At 60.9% G+C, this 13,737-nt stretch overlaps 1 protein-coding gene across 4 annotated transcripts in view; it reads left to right on the top strand.

The window, feature by feature from the left end:
- Positions 1 to 980: 980 nt before the first annotated feature.
- Positions 981 to 13,737, top strand: part of MAP7D1 (MAP7 domain containing 1) — a 37,086-nt gene continuing 24,329 nt past the window's right edge. For all 4 annotated transcript variants that reach the window (XM_075060754.1, XM_075060752.1, XM_075060753.1 and 1 more), the window contains exon 1: positions 981 to 1,162. In XM_075060754.1, coding sequence (XP_074916855.1) covers positions 1,117 to 1,162 — 46 coding nt within the window. In that variant the 5' untranslated portion in view covers positions 981 to 1,116. The remainder of the gene's footprint in view (positions 1,163 to 13,737) is intronic.

Genomic DNA, 13,737 nt, shown 5'->3' with positions numbered 1-13,737 from the left:
ACCCATGATGAGCCCCCCTGACATCCCAGCATCCCCAAGCTGGTTCCCAGACTGAAGACCCCGAACTCCCAAGCATTTATCCCCCATGTTCCCCAGACTGAGAACCCCCCTGCCTTCCCAAGCACTCCCCAGCTGCACCCCAGAGAGAGACCCCGAGCTCCAGCATCCCCCAGCGGGTACCAGACTGAAGACCCCCCTGCTCCCAGCATCCCCCAGCTGGGTACCCCAGGACTGAGAGACCCCCGAGCTCCCAGCATCCCCCAGCTGGGTACCCCAGGACTGAGAGACCCCCCTGCTCCCAGCACCCCCCACCTGGGTACCCCAGGACTGAGAGACCCCCCGAGCTCCCAGCATCCCCCAGCTGGGTACCCCAGGACTGAGAGACCCCCCTGCTCCCAGCATCCCCCACCCTGGTACTTCCAGGACAAAGGGACCCCCCCGCTCCCAGCTGGCGCCCGGCTGCTCCTGCCCCTTCTTTCCTTTCCTAAGTGAGTCACCAGCCGCGGCTCGCCCAAGAACCCAACTTTCCCTAGATAGTCTCAGCGCGCTGCCGGACACAACCAAGAGGCGGGGGGGGAGGCTGAGCTGCCCGGGCCCCTGCGCTCCCGCGCCGGGCACCCAGCGCGCAGCCCGGGGCTCGCCTGCCCTCGGCGCAGCGCAGAGGATTTCTGGCCACCCCCAGTCCCAGAGCAGGCGCCCCCTGCCCCCGGCCGCTCCGGGGGCGAGACGGAGACCCCCCCTCCCGGCTGGGCGTGCAGACATGGTAGGGGCCTGTCCGGGAGGCCGGGCAGGGACCGGGCTGGCTGCAGAATAGCGCCGGGGCTCGCTGCTGCCCCATCAGCTGCTGCCGCCGGCGGGGGCGCGGGGGCCTTTGCTGGGGGAGCCCCGGGGCCCCGCGTCCCTTTCCCCGCAGGCACCTGGGTCCTGCGCCCCGGGGCGGCGCGGGGACTGGGAACGAGCCGGGACTGATTCTGCGCCCCCTGGAAAGGGCTGGGTCGGATCCGGGGCGGGATGAGCCTGCGGCGGAGCCAGGCGGAGCCGTGACTGGTTCGTGTCCGATCCCGCTGCTGTGTGCGGGGGGCACAACAGAGCGAGCCGCGCCCTCCCCCGCACGGCATGGAGCGGCGGCCGGAGGCCGAGGCGATGCGGCCCGGAGCCCAAGGTAAATAGCTGCGCGGGGGGGGTCAGGAGATACTTCGCGCCCCTCCCCCCCGCTTGGTCTCCAGCCTCCCCGCGGGGGTGTTTGCAGCCCGGGAGGCGAAACCAGCGTCCGGTCGGAGCCGGTCCCCCTCCCCACAGCCCCATTGTGCGGCGCGCCCCGGCCCCTCTCCAGCCCGGGGCTCTGCGGCTAAACCCCCCGCCCGCGCGCCCTGCTGCCGGGACGTGCCCGGTCCCAGTCCCGGTCCCGGTCCCGCTCGCAGGGTGGGGAAGGAGGAAGCTCGTGGCGGTGCCTGGGGAGGGGGAGCTCCCGGGGGGGTTCCCGGCCTGGCCGCCTTCCTGAGCTCCGGGAGCCGAGAGATGATCGGGTCTGAACTCGCGGGTTCCTCCCCAGCGCCGGGCCCAGGCTGGAGCATCTCTCCCCGCCTCTGCTGGCTGGGACCAGCCGCCTTTGCTGGGGGGTGGCGGGGCGGGTTGTGGGCAGACGGCCGCTGGCCTTGGGCACAGTCACTCGCCCAGGCTAGCGGGGCGGGACGGGGACCCCAGCCGGGCTGCAGAGTGTGAATAACCGGGGGTGCGCCACGCTGGGCCCGGGCCGGCTCCGGCTCCCCGCCGCCCAAACCTGCCCGTCCGGGGGCTTCTGTGCTAGGGGAGAGGGGTGATGCGGGGTGCTCAGACCCCTTCTCTGGAGGAGGGAATTGGGGGGCACAGCCCCTCCTCCAGCTGGGTAGAAAGCCCTGAATTCAGTCCTACGCCTGGGGTTTTATGGAGGCGGTTTGGAATCTTCCCCCCGCAGAAGCAGACGGCTGCTGTTTTGGAGCCAGGTCCCAGAGATGTCCTAATTTAGGCCAGGCCAAGGACGTCAGCCTCGCCGTGCAGTGTCTGCAGCCCAGACGTGACTGAACCGGGCTGGGGCACAGAGACACCGGGCTCTGGAAATCAGGAGTAACAAGGAGTCCCGTGGCACCTTAAAGACTCACAGATTTATTTAGGCATAAACTTTCATGGGTAAAACACCATGTCTGGATTTTAACCCACGAAAGCTTATGCCCAAATAAATCTGGGAGTCTTTACGGTGCCACCAGACTCCTCGTTGTTCTTGTGGGTACAGACTAACATGGCTACCCCTCTGATACAAATTGGGAATGACTCCTGCAGTCTAGGCCCCCCAGCTGGTGTGAATGGATGCAGCTCCCATTGGAATGAACAGGCCAGATTCACTGACCTGGACGTGGGGGCTGTGGGACTGTGATGATTTACACCAGGAGAATTGGCGCCTGAGTAGCAGATGGTGCCAGAGGGAACCTGATTCTGCGCTCGCCCATCCCAGCATAAATCAGGAGTCGCTCTGGGGAAACAGACAAGTCTAAGCAGGGTTCAGGGAGAATTGGGCCCCCGGGGGTATGGGTCCCTCTGAACGACCAGCTCCTGCGAGCATCCCAGCTCTGCAGAGCTCAGGGCAGTTTGACAAGCCCCAGGTTCTCCAGAGAGGTCTCCTCACCATCGAGTCGTGAATGATATGTTCATTTTCACTGGGGGGTGATGAAGGCCCAGCTGGGCAGGCAGATAGACCCAGTTGAAATGGAGGATCCAGGGGAAAGCAGTGCCCTCTCCCTGGAGTTTTAGGGAGCAGGAGGAAAGGAGCTAACGTGGTCTCAGTAGGCCCACAGATTGCCAAGCTTGCAGCCTCTAGGATCTAATTAGGTTCACTCAAGTGGCTGCAAGATAGAAGTTGCCCTTGACGAGACCTTTCCAGACAGTAGTAGCCTCGGTCCTGCAGTGCAGAGAGGGCAGATCTTGGTGTTTCTGGGTGGGCCTGGTCCCCCACTGTGCTGCTCCTCTGTCCACTGAGCTGCAGGGGGAATTGGGACTGCTGTGGGTCAGGCCAGTGTTCCCCCCAGGACCTGCCTGTTCCTCCTTTCCCCGGGGGCATCACCGGCATGGGTCCCCAGCCCTGGTGCATGGTATGGGCATGGGCCAGGCCTGAGGAGGGTGGCACTGACACGGGTCAGCTGAATCTTTTCCCCCAGGTCTCATCCTCTTGCCTGCTGGCCCCCATTTCTTCAGGAGCAGAGTTGGAGAGAAGGGGGTGTTCATTTTATTCTTCCTCATTGCTGGGTTTCTCCTGCCCTGCACAGGTGGCCCCTCCCCAATGCCAGCGGCTTCAGCCCCCTGGCACACAGTGTGCAGGGCACATCTGCTGGCTCATGAAATCCAGAACTGAAGCAGGCACCTGCAAGAGATTCTGTGCCCGCCCTGCCCCGTTTGTGTGCTGTTGCTGCTCCTCGTACCCCTGCTCTGGCTGAGGGCAGAGCTGAGCCAGTCCCACTCAGAGCTTGGTTGGCATCCGTGTGATTAGCTGTTGGGTCTCTGCTGAGTGCCACAGTACCCATCTCTGCAGCTTTCCCAGACCTTCCGCAGTGTCAGGCAACCTGGGTACAACACATCTGTCTTCTGACACTGCTCCATCTTGCTGTGGAGCTCACTGTGTCCCTGAACTGTGCTACAGCTTATCCAGACCCTGGGATTGATTGGAGACATGGTTAAAACACTGCCAGGTCCTGTCTATACCACAGAATGCAATGGTGTGTTAGCCCATAACCGGGTACCCCCAGCATGGTTACATGTGCAGCATAGCCGCCTCCTAGATTTAGTGAGGAAAGCAGGAGGCTGATCTTATGAGTGGGAAGGCAAAAGGCCTTTCATGGTGGCTGCGGGGTGGGAGGACATTGGGGGACAGATGCTGAGGATGCAACATCCACGAGTGGCTGCCTCCTGCTGCATTTCTGGGCAGATTCATGGCATTCCCAGGTGCAGTGCTGCTCTCCCCCGGCCAGGGGTTTGCCATCTCCCTGGTGGGTCACAGGAGCAGCCAGGCCTGAAGCTGCAGCTTTGCCCAGCGCTGCTGAATTCTCTTGCTCCTGGGCAGCCGGAGGGAGGGCAGCGGCTGGCTGGAGCTGAGTCTGCAGGAGCCAGGATTTGTTTTGGCTCTGAGTCTCTCTAAGGGGCCCAGCCAAATGCTCTTTGGCCCTGTCTGTGTTGGTATCTCTGGGTGCAGGCAGGGCAGCACTGTGACTAAGCATGGCTTTGTGGCAGGCCTGTCTTTCCACTGATGGAGGAAGAGGGAAGGCCCGGCAGCCCCCTCCCCCTCAGTCCCTGATGCCCTGTTGCAAGAGTGGGAGGGACAGCTGCTGTGATTCATGGAGGCCTGAGTCTGCAAGGGCCTGTGGTGGCCGTTCGGGGGAGGGGAGGACAGTGTTGGCAGGGGAAACGGAGCCAGGGCCCTTCAGAGCTCACTGCTGCTGGTTGCAGACAGGCGACCCGGCCTTAAATGCTGAGCTGCAGCCCTGGGGCCCTGCAGCGTTTGATAAATACTGTGTTTAAACAGAAAACTGCAGACGTATTGTCTGGGCCTGGCTCTCGGCTCCTCCGATGGGCCTGGCTTTCCGTTGTTTATAGCTGAGCAGAACTGTTCTTTCCCTCCTGGTGATGATGTCCTGTGCCTGACGGTGTGTGCATGTGCTCTGGCTGGGTGGGGGCAAGTTCCCTGCCCGTCCCTGGGAATAGTGCCCTGCTGCCAGACTGTGACGAACTGGGACTGTTCTTAATGTTTGCTCTGAATACTGTGTTGGTGCCTCAGTGTCCCCTAGGCAGTTCTTAAGTATCTAGGTGGTGGGATAAGGGTGTGTGATTGCTACAGAGGAAGGGGCCAGTGCCCCTAAATGCCGGGCACTCTGTCTCCTAGCAATGATGCTCTGGTCTCTTCAAGGTGCCAGCTGAAGTGTTGGAAGACAAAGGGATCAGTGCCTCCTTGCCCGGGAAAGGAGCTGAGCAGAGAGGAAGGGCTGAGGGGAGTTAAGTCGGAGCTGGCTGGGGACTAGGAGTGAAGGGGCAGTACTAGGGTGTACTGCCCCAGAATGTACCCGGCCGGCGGGGTCTGGTTCGCTGTATCTACAGCTCTGTTTAGACCCTGTTCCGTCGATTGAATAAACTTTTTTGCTGGCTTAAGAGTAGTCTGACTGCAAGTGAGGAATGCAGACTTGTGGCTTCCGAGGACCCTGCTGGGTGGTGCTGTGCGGAGCCCACGAGGGCAGAGGATGCTGATGCTCAAGGAGAGACCCGGAGGTGAAGACGTGTGAGCTTCTTGCCCTGAACAAGTCTGCTCCAAGGGAGAGGAGGCTCCCCAAAGTCCTGACTGGCTTAGTGGGGAGCAGTTCCAGAGCATCGCCCGGGGACTCTGTGACACAGACACCCAAGGGATTTTTGTGTGTCCCACCGATATATTGGGAAGCTAGTTTGTTGTTAATCTCCTAGCAAGAAAACAATGGGAATGGTGTGGGGGAAGGGAGGAGAGAGATCCAAACGCTAAGCCTCTGGAAGATGTGGTAACGGGTTTGCAGCATGCCACAGTCCTGGGGACAGGTTAGCTCTTTATTGGATTTTATCGAGTTGTGTTAGGCCCGACTTTGCAGAATGGGTCTCTCTGAAGCCTGGCATGAATATCAGTGAGTTTGTATTTCTGGTAGAAAGGGGTTTGTTTAAACATTTCCCCCTTTCTGTTAATTTTGGTCAGTCCAAACTGCCTGGAGAGTGGAATCGTCCTGTCTCTGCCCATTGCTCTGGCTACGTGAAACAGCCCTGAGCCCATGGGGACAAGGAAACATGGGGTGAAATCTGGCCCCAGCTCAACCCATTTTGCCATTGACTTCAGTGGGGCTGGGATTTCACCTGGCCGAGGTGTTTACGCTCCTCTGAGTGGCTTCGAGCTGGCTGGCATGCAGGGGAGGGCTGGGCATCTTCCACTTGACCTGGACAGGGCTTGGCAGAGGAACAACAGGTTCACCATGTCCCCTAGCACGCCAGCCAGGGTGCTGGTGGCACAGATCTAGGACAGGGCAAGGAAGGGCGGCTCTGTGGAGCCATCAGCAGAGAGATGGTAGCTAAATGCAAGCAGCTGGGTGAGGCCAGCTAAGGGCAAGGACAGAGTGGGCGCAGGCCTGTTCTGTAGGGTCTCTTTCCTCTTCCCACTGGGAGTGGCGGCCCAAAATGCAGAGACCTTGGGTCATCAGCCAAGGCAGGGATTCTGGAGGAAGCCAGGTCAGGGAGAGGATGGAAGAAGGGGTGGCGTGGGGTGGAGGCCTGGGCTTGGCTGAGGCCAGCCCGATTGCTTTTCTGGGCGATGCAACATGCAGAACTGCAGTGTGACAGCTCTGGAGTGCATTGTCCAAAAGACTTAGTGCAGCTTTCACCCCAGAGAGCTCTGTGGGGCACTGACTCCGGGATGGGGCAAGAGCCCTGCACTGGGGAAATGGCCGGCCTAACCGCTGGGTGAAATCAGGCTCTGTGGGCTGGGTCCTGCTAGCCACCTAGGGGTTAATGCCAGTGGCCTCATTCACAGAGGTGTTGGGCTCCCCTGCTCCAGTTAGAGTCAAGGGGAGCGGCAGATGCTCAGCACCTCTGCAAATGAGGTTGCTAGGCCTGATTTCTGGAAGGAGCTGAGCTCCTAGTTAGGCACTGGGACAAGGGCCAGACTTTCAGAAGCGCCCAGCAGCAGCAGTGTGGCACTGATGGGCAGGTTTTCTCAGAGCTCAGCCCCCGACTCACCGAGGTCTACTAGCAGTTCTGCCCATGCAGTAAGCTGCTGCTGCTGCTCAGGGCATCCTCGGTCCTCAGGCACTTCCTCCTACCCAGCTGCTGTCACTGGCCCGATGGGTGTCAGGTCACAGAGCGTGCCCTGGGGGTCTAGCGCTGACTCGGGGCCGGTCTAGTGCAGATATAGGCATGGGGCTTGAAAGCAGCTCAGGTTCTCTGACCCATTTTCCTTTATGTTTATTTTTAAATGAATTGGAAACAACCCGAGGCCCCATCCCAGCACCGCCCTGAGATCCTGCCTCTCTGAGTTCCCCTGTCATGCCTCGCTCCACATCCTGGACACTGCCTTGCAGCATGGCTGCTCTGCCTTGGTGCTGGGGGGCCGGGGTCACTACTGTAGCCAAGTATTATCAGCCTCTGCGCCGCAAGCAGGCCTCCCTTGCTCCTTAGGGATTGCTCCGGTGCGCCATAAGCTGTAGGGATGCAGCAGGTTATCCACGGGGGGTACAGGGAGCTGGCTGAAGCCAATGGTCCTCAGAGCATCCTCGGCTTAGAACAAGTTCTTTTGGGTTGGTCTGTAGAGCAACAGACCCTAAATCTCCTGGGTGGGGTCCGACCCCACACAGGCAGGCCCCTTGCAGTGTTGCGGCCTCCCTTACCCTATCGCAGGTCGATTTAGGGTTAGGATGGTCTTTGGGGCAGGGTCTGTTTCTTTCGTAAGCTCAGTGACAGCTCATCAGGCTTCTGTGTGCTGGGTAGAACAACCCTCCCAGATCCCCCAAATAAGGAGCAAGCGGAAAGTGATGGGCACCGTAGGAAGCAGAGAGCCCCTTAAAATGCAGGCTGCTGACCTGGAGAGGGTGTCTGGACAACCCCCTGCCAGAGTCTGGGGAGAGCTGGGAAGCTTCAGGTTTTGGTTCCAGTCTGTTTAGCTTTTGGGTTCTCATGGGCCCTGAGGACTCTGGCGCAAACAGTGCAGGGGAAGGGTTAAACCCAACATACACCCACGCCCCACCCCTGCCCTCTTTGTGCTGGGAGGATGAATGAATGCTGGGGAAGGTACTGGGGGCATGGTCTGTGGTTATTCAGAAACCCGGCTGCAGCTCCCCTGCCAGGCCCGGGGGAGTTCAGGGCTTGGCGCTGTACCTGCTGCACCCCCTTCATGCCCCAGGGCAGCTGGGAGCCAGACCCCAACGGGAGCAGCCCAGTTTTCATTTCTGAGTGTTGGAAGACGGTCCTGGAGGGATGTTGGCTTCCCCTGGGCACCGAGCTCATGTGCTGTGGGACCGGGCTGCCAGCCCATGCCAAGGACGGGGGAGGGTCGCAGTCTCTGTGTCATGAGCGCCCCTTTGTGTGGCATCTGTCTGTCCTGGGCTGGCATGGAAGGGCAGGGGCTCCATTCAGCTCTTTGCCCTCAGACTTGTGGTGGGTGCTCTCTGGGTCGGCCATGGCTTCCTGCTGTAGGGCAGGCAGACCTGGAGCTCTGAGCTGTCATGGGGTGGGCGTGAGTGGCGCTGTGGGCAGAGGAGCAGTTGTACCTGCCAGGAGCTGCGCCGGGCGCGGGCTGCTTAGTTATGCTTTCAGGTGCTGTCATCCAGGTGTGACGGATACAGTTGTTCATGCTAATCCTCCGGAAGCTGCGTGTGTGTGAGCAATTGGGCGTGTGGCTTTGCAGCATGTCTGAGACACGCTCCGCTGCTCCTGATCATCCCGTGGGAAGACAGGAAGGCTGCAGAATGGAGTCCGGGGGCTTTCCCCGCTAGGGGTCCTGGCTCTGATCTGGCCCCTGGGCAGAGGCTGGTTGACTCAGAGGCAGGGAATGGGATGGGGGCTTTTACTCTCTAGGGTGCTGGTTCCAATCTGACATCAGGTTAGTAGTGACCAGCAATTGTTCCCACTTGATGACTTTCCGGCCTGTGTAATGTGATCCAGGTTTCTGTGGGTGCCTCGGGCAATGGACCCTAGTTGGCCATTGCTGTGAGGAGGCCAAGGACTGAATGAGGCTTGGAGATTGCACCATCCCTTACCTGCTAGAGGGCTTTCTCTGAGTTATTGAGACACATTGGCCCGAGTGAGGGTAGAGGAGGTGGCCTCATGCTGAACCCCTGCTGGGGATGGGGAGGGGACCCCTCTCCTGGGGCAGGCAGCAGGGTACCTTTCTCCAGCCCCGCGTGCTCCTCAACGAGGGAAGAGCCCAGGTGCGTCTGCCAGGGGCTGGACTATGGGGTACAAGCCAGTGGCCGGATTCAGAGGCACTTGCTGTGTCCTGGTGTGCTGAGCTGGGGTAGGAGTTGGCCCTTTGCAAGCTGTGTGAGTGGCCTGGGCAGAAGCCATGCTAACCCGGGAGGGAGTGACACACCAATGGCCTCATGCCCGAGGCGGCTCCGTTACTTGACCTCTGCCCAGAGGAGCAGAATCCCTCTGTTCAAGGGACAGGAGCTCTGCCGGGCCCAGCAAGGTGACTTCTTAGCTACCCGGGGTCTCAGTGTTGGGTTCTTTGTTTTTTCCCCCAAACAAATTCTTCCTCAAACAGCCCAACCCTGCAGCCTGTTGTCCGCGAGCAAAAAGAACCCGGCAGTAACGAGCCAGCCCCAGCGGCTCGCGCATCTTTCAGTAAGCAGCTGCACTGACCTGAGCATTCAGCTGAATTCCCTATTGGCTCCTCCGTGCCCCACACCTAGGCCCTTGGCAGCGGTATCCAGCATGGCAGCATTCAGCTGGAAATGAGCGTTGGCAGCCGGTGGCAGACCTCTCTGTCCACCCTCCATGGAAGCCTGCTCTAGGATGGGGGTCCCTCTGTGCCGCTGTGTGGCCCTGGATAGGGAGCTGCCAAAGCCCACGTTGAGCTGGCTGTGGACTGCATGCTGCACAGATGGGCTCTGGAAAGCCGCATTTTAACTTCCTTTGCCTGGCTCAATGCTGGGCTGCCCACCTGCTGCCAGGTAACTGGGAACCTGTTGGCGCCATCCCACCCCAGCCGTGCACATGCAGAGACTTGACACGCCACCCCACCGGCTGCAAGAGGCTCCCCATGAGCTGTGGATGAGCTAAGCAAGGTTAGGGGTTGCAGCTCAGGGAGCTGAGTCAGCAGCAGATTGCACAAGAAAGACCCTCCCAGAAATGCTGCACTGGTGCCATCAGCCCGTGCACGTATGCACCCCCGGGGATATCGCCTGTCCTGCAGTGTTGCTTGGGAGACCGCAGGTACCCGCAGGATGGCTGCTTCTGCACTCGGGTCCCCAGGCCCCTGCTGTGTCAGTGCTGCACAAGCAGCCAAGGGACTCACAGAGCTGAGGGCAGCCCTTTGAGATGCAGACTGGGGACCCACGGATGCCTGGGAGTTAGCTCTGCTTCAGTTTTCTTCAGCCTCTGCCCCGCCTGACTCTGGGCTGCCGGAGCATCCAGCGGCGACTTCTGGCTCTTCCTTTCCCTCTTGCCCGCTCTGGCAGGCAGTGCCATAGGCTGGGCTTTCCACAGGCTTGTGACTGGCTGCTGGGGTTGGAGTTGGCCAGGCAGTGCCCAGGCATATGTAAAATAAGATCAGTGATCGCTGTTCATTTGCACTCTGGCAGCACCCAGGAGCTGCACCCGCGGAGCAGGGGCTCGCTGTGCTAGATGCGATACAGAGACGACAAAGCCCCAAGGTGCTTCCAGTCTAAGAGGTGGGCACCAGCAGAGCTAGGGGAGCGCCAGGACCAACGAGGCAGTGGGCTCGGTGATGTAGGCAGTGGGGTGTGGGCTGGGCTCTGTGCCGTGGCTCTGAAGGGAGCCAAGGCCAAAGCTGGAGTCCTGGTGTCTCTCCCACTCCCGAGTGCAGAGGGATGTGTCACGGAGTCTGGCCCTGCACCCCTCTTCCTGGGACCCACAGTGACTTTTATCCAGCCAGTAAAACAGAAGGTTTATTGGACAGCAGGAACACAGGTTACAGCAGAGCTTGCAGGCACAGTCCGGACCCCTCCACTGAGTCCTTCTGGGGGTTCAGGGTGCTTGGATCCCAGCTAGGATCCCCTGAATTCCTCCCCATAGCCCAAACCCAAACTGTCCTGCCTCTCCTCCTCCGGCCGAAAAAAACCCTTTGTCTCCTTCTCCTCCGCCCAGCAGCTCCCCCTCCCCCCTGCCGGCTCACATTACAACCTGACTACCTGTCCCTCACCTACAGACATCCCCTGCTTTCCCGTTCCCCACACAGACAGTCCCTACTCCATCACAGGATGCAGGGGCTGCGACTGGGCTGCCCTCTCTTCGCGATCAGCCTTGCCTGGAGTGAAGGGAAGCAGGCTGGTGAGATGCGGCCCCTGGCTCTGGTCCAGGCCTGGCGTCAGCACCGTGCCCGGCCCTTGTTGTGCTAGGTAAGGGCGTTAGCTCAGAGCTCTGCTGGGCCCAGGCGTGTGTGAAACCTGGATCTTCCCCTGCATAAGCTGCTGATGCTAGAAGAGACGCTGGTGGAAAGCAGGGCCGGGTGAGGGCACAGGGACCCCAGCCTGGCATGCTGCAGCCTGCTAGGGGCAAGTGACGTCAGCCCAAAGGCCTGGGAAGGGGCAGGGCCCCGGGACTGCGGGGACGGGGGATGCTCTGGTCCTCTCTCTGTCTGGCAACTCCCAGCGGGGCCCTGAGAAAGTGCCTCTGTCCCCTCCAGCAGACGCCCTGCTGGGGCAGAGCTCAGCAGCCAGGCCAGGGGTGCCACACCCCTCCATCCTCAGGAGGGATCCAAGGCCCCTCCTTGACCCCCAAGACAGCCCAGCCCTGAGGGGTCCCAGCAAGCATCCAGTCCATTAGCCATGTGCTTCTCAGCCTCTCTGAGAAGCTGCCCCATGTTACCAGGCTGCTAAGCCCCCATGCCCTGCTCAGCTGCACGTATTTGTGCCCGCCATGGGGCCCGGAGCGAGGTGGCATGGGGAGTGCAGGCAGCAAAGGAGGGGGCCTGATCATTGCTTAGCTGTGAGGCCTGTGCCCAGCTCCATCTCTCTGGTGGGGGCCCTGCAGGAGGGCACCCACGCCAGCGCTCATCAGACGCCTGGGGCAACATGTGTGCATGGACCTGTGGCATGTGTCCGGAGAGAGCAAAGTGTCCCTCCAGTTGGCTTGTTGCAGTGCTTTCTCGCCTAGTGTAGACGAGGCCTTGCCAACAGAGATGCCCCCAGGTGCTTCTGTGCCGTGGTGATGGCAGGATTGTGAGCTGGCTGCAGGGGTGTGTGTGTCCTGCCTTGCCCCAGTGGCTTTGACAGCAGTACTTTGCCTGTCCTGAGCATCCCTACTGCTGTCCGCTGACATCACCGAGATGGGAGCAAGCAGGCCTTGCCATTCAGCTCCATGCCCCCCCTGCATGCCAGCCGCAGGAGTTGGGGCGCTCTGGGCCCAAGGGCTCACCACAGCAAGCGTGGAGTTGCCTGGCATGCCCTGGAATCGCCAGTCTGCACGAGGCGAATGGGAAACACCTGTGTCTACAGGGATGGGGGAGAGCCTGGTTCTGCGCATTCGTGGGGGGAGTTCATCCCCTCTGGAATTCCCTCCCCACTCGCAGGACACCCAAGACAGCAGTCAGCGTGGCAGACAAACAGCGTCGGGTTTCGGGGCAGCTGCTGGGACGAGACAGCGACAGCTGGCGACAGGCTGGGGCAGGGCGAGGCGAGGCTAGGCTGTGCCTCAGCTGGGTCAGCTCAGGGGTCGACACAGGCGCTGCCCCAGCCGAAGAAATTCTGGCTTCTTTGGTCACCTAGTCACGGGCTGCAGGAAGCGTCTTGGCCTGGCCGGTGAACTGGTTTAGATGGGCCCTGGTGGCCTCAGCTCTGCCGTGCTGCCCCAGTGAGGAGGTAGTGTTCCCTGCCTGTCTAGTACTAACTGGATGTGCGTTAGCCTTGCTGACTCCAGGGGAGTTCTCTGCAGTGTCAAGGGCCCAGACCTGCAACCTGCAGCTGTTGGGGGCCAGGAACCCGCCTCCAGGCCTGTTTCTGTGGCACCGTGTTCTCCGTGGACTCTCCCAGAAGGCTGAGCTGAAAGCGAGGGAGCTGGGAGTCCCCAATGGCCGCCAGCAGCCTGGTCCCCATCCTACATCTTATCTCAGGAATAGCCGATACTGCCGCATGGCCTGGCCTCATGCAGCCCTGGCGCGTTGGAGTCAGCGCCCCGACTGCGTCCCCCCAGCCTGCTTCCCGAAGCACTGCCAGGGCTTTCCTAGGAGGGTTCCCATCTGCCCACCGGCCAAGCCTGACCCTGTTGAGCCCACGAATTCTGCAGCCCACAGCGGTTTGGCTGCAGGTCCGAGAGGCCTGAAGGGAAATCGTGTGCAAGGGGATCCTGACTGGGCTGGGCGTTGGGCAGAGTCACCCATCCCCCGGCCTTGCCTTGGGCACGTTTGGGGATCTGGGAAAGTATTGCCATCTGTTCTGAGACGTCATCCTGGGCTTGAAGCTTTCCCTCATCTGGTGGCTGCAGGCCCCGGGTGGGGCGGGACATGGCTGCCTCTCAGAGAGTTTTTCTGGCTTGGCCATGGAGGGGAGCTGGGACCCTGGGAGGAGGAGGGGGTGATACCCTCAACTACCCCTGGCCTGTAAATGGCCAGAGTCTCCTCGCCACATCTGGCTCCACATGCAGCCAAACGTTCCAGCAGAGAAGGGGTGCAGTGTGTGTGTGTGGCGGGGAAGGATGGGACAGGCTAGGTTTGTGAACGGGCTGTCTCTGGCTCATGTCATGTTTGCCCATGCCAGGCCCCCTTGGGCTCCCTCCCTGGCCTGTGTGCACTAGGCCAATGCTGGGGTGGCTGGTTCTGTGCTAGCTCCGAGGCGGGCAGAGCGGAGGCCGGATCGCTGCAGGTGGCACTTGGAGGGCTTAGGGCATTAGCACAGGTCAGACTGGAGCTGCCGCTGCAGGTGGAAATGTGCATGTGTGTCTAACCCGTTGGAGCAGCCAAGCTGCTGTGTAGGGCACCGCGAGCCCCAGGATGGGGGACTCTGCTGGTCCCCCTCCTGCCTGCCCCACTGGGGGGATGCT

The sequence above is a fragment of the Chelonoidis abingdonii genome, chromosome 25, assembly GCF_003597395.2.
Source record: "Chelonoidis abingdonii isolate Lonesome George chromosome 25, CheloAbing_2.0, whole genome shotgun sequence".
Lineage (NCBI taxonomy): Eukaryota > Metazoa > Chordata > Testudines > Testudinidae > Chelonoidis > Chelonoidis abingdonii.
This window is presented reverse-complemented; position numbering and strand designations above follow the sequence as displayed.